Source organism: Microplitis mediator, chromosome 5 (assembly GCF_029852145.1).
Source record: "Microplitis mediator isolate UGA2020A chromosome 5, iyMicMedi2.1, whole genome shotgun sequence".
NCBI lineage: Eukaryota > Metazoa > Arthropoda > Insecta > Hymenoptera > Braconidae > Microplitis > Microplitis mediator.
The window spans coordinates 16,825,565-16,828,303 of NC_079973.1; the positions used below are offsets into that span (position 1 = coordinate 16,825,565).

General features: G+C 29.1%; 1 protein-coding gene across 1 annotated transcript; it reads right to left on the reverse strand.

Moving 5' to 3' along the window:
• Positions 1 to 478: 478 nt before the first annotated feature.
• Positions 479 to 2,739, reverse strand: LOC130668500 (spermine oxidase-like). The gene is made up of 8 exons (XM_057470829.1): positions 2,434 to 2,739; positions 2,084 to 2,351; positions 1,790 to 2,003; positions 1,481 to 1,711; positions 1,283 to 1,408; positions 1,014 to 1,216; positions 835 to 955; positions 479 to 769 (listed from the first exon to the last, which is right to left on the reverse strand). Exons 1-8 carry the CDS (start codon positions 2,630 to 2,632, stop codon positions 653 to 655), a joined length of 1,479 nt encoding a protein of 492 aa, XP_057326812.1. The 5' UTR covers positions 2,633 to 2,739; the 3' UTR covers positions 479 to 652.

Consider the following 2,739-nt stretch of genomic DNA (forward strand, 5'->3'; position numbering starts at 1 on the left):
GTTAAATTTCATAGAATAAAATATTCTATAAACATAAATGAAGAAATTCAAAATATTAATTCAAAAAACAATTTACTTTCTTTAATTATTTTTTCTTTTTGAACTAAAATCATAGATTTTCAACTTAAAACTTTAACCCATTTGGGTCGAAAAAATAACTTTTTGAATCAAAATAATCAAAATTAAGAGAAAATTTTCTTCAACCAAGATTTATTCCATTTTCCTAAATATTCTCTTGACTCAAGATAATTCTCTTTGAACCAAGATAACCTTTCGGTCAGTGTAAAAAACAAAACCAAAAAATTTAGAAAAATTTTGTCTCGACCAATTTCTTATGATTCCGCAAAAACCGTGGCTCAAAAAATTATTCTACTGCAAGATCTCCAAACTAGAGATTTCAAGCTTCAATTTGCGTTATTTATTTTTTCGATACGATCAATTTTCACGAAAATAAAGCCTTCCAAAAATCACTGAAAAATTTATAAAATTTTCTTGTTCCTTTAATTTTTTGGATAAGTGTAGTTTACAGTAGATAATTTATAACGTGTCTCTTACAGGCCATATAATTAAGTATACTTTTTTATACATAAAAATAATCATACAAGTTTTCTTTTTTTAGTTGCTCAACAACACATCACTTATTAATTAAAATTTATTCATTTTTGGTGTGATATATAATAATACGATCAGCTTCTCGCCATCCTGTTTCGATTGCGCCATGGACCATTCCATAATGAGTACTTGTACCTTCACCAGCAAATAGTAGTACCTAGAAAAAAATTCGTGAGGAACTCATATTTCAAATACTAAATACAATAAATATTAAATACATACGGGCTTATCATTTTTCATGATTGGTGCTGCATAATCTTCAATGTGAGCATCACCCATATAATATTTTACCCCATGAGAACTATAAGTACCAAGAAAGTTTTCATTGGTGTTCCACAGACTCCTAAAAGAGCACAAATTATAACTTTATCATTTAAATTTTGTAATGATTTCAAGCACACCTTGTAATAATAGTTGGCTCAGTGAGATTATAAGCCTTTCCAAAAAATTTATTTACGAGTTGTTTTACTTGATCTTGAAATAATTCTTCTGGAGTTAATTCCATTTCACGGGCGTAAGGTCCACATACCCAAAGAAGAAACAACTTTGGTTTGTGCTCAATTATCAATCCTCTGTGCACACCAAGCATCCATTTTTTTTTAGGCTAAAAATTAAATATTTAAATAGCAAACCATGAATTTTGAAGTTCTGAATATTATAGAATTCATACATCATTTTCTAATTCCTTTCTGTCCTCTTCAGTCCAATAGATACTCCGCCCATAGATAGGATCGTTCAACCACCAAGGATTTTCATAATGCAGAATTATTTTAGCGACACCTCCGTAGGAAATATTCTACGGAAATTTTTTTATTGTCATTATTTTCGAAAGTAACTCAACAATTATTTTTGCTAAAGTAATAATTACGTTAATGGCCGTAATTTTTTTTTCAGGCAATGGTGGATTAAATAATTTGTTATAATTTTTTTTAATAACACCTAAAGATGGTGTTATTATTACATAATCAGCAAAATGTTCTTGTCCATCAGCAGTTGTCACTTTTATGGGAGTTTCATCGAATTTTATTTCCGTTACTTTGGTATTCAGTTTAGTTATATCTTTTACTGGAAGTTCTTTCTCTGGATTTGGATATTTTTTCTAAATATAATAACTTTATTATTATCTAAATTAATTTATTAATAGTATTAATCATAGCTATAAAATAATATAACAAACCATAAGTATATCTAGAATAGTAGAATATGTCCGGTTTTTCCAATTGATTTCGTGATCACCTTCACATCCTTCGAAATCTCGTAACGCTCTTGCTGAAACTTCATACCAATCCGATGCAGCATCTTCTTCCATTCGCATCATATTTAACGAATGTAGCAGTGGCTGATATTGATCCGTAGTTATTTCTGGATGATTTTTAAAGTATTCATATAATCTCAAAAAGTAAAAATCGATTTTAATTATAATTTGTTAAAATGGAATTTATTATTCAATTTCATGAAAATATATATTTACTTCGCTTCTGCATATTCTCCAAACGAGCCAGTTTTTAAATTATCGATATCATCATATATGTGTGTAACATTGTCAATAAAATAATCTATTAATGGGGTTGCTACACTTTCAGGTATTACTTCTCCCGATGATCCAAATATTTTATGGTTAAACTTGAGTCCGCTATCAGAAGACTTTTCAAGAAGGCCTAATGGCCCGGCTAACTCGAATGCAACGTTAGATTTTTCGCCATGTACCCATTGACCGCCTATGTCAACTAAATAGTCACCTGCAATTGAATATATAATTATTAAATAGAAAAATCCACAATAAATTATCTTGAGAATTATATAGCGTATGATTAAATTTACCTATTTCAATGGAATAAACTCTTCCGCCAATTCGATTTTCAGCTTCGAGAATAGTAATATTATTAAACCCATTGTCAAGGAGTCTTGAAGCTGCTGCAATACCGGATGCACCTGAACCAACAACTATAATCCGTGGAGATGATATTTTTTCAGAAGACAAAACACAGGTTGTAAAACAGAATAAAATCAATAATCTCATTGTTTTATATGTTTACTAATCAGTTATAGTGGTAATAAATATATCGTCTATTTTCTATGAAAATTATCTACCAACAAATGTATGATGTACTTGAGAATCTATTTAAT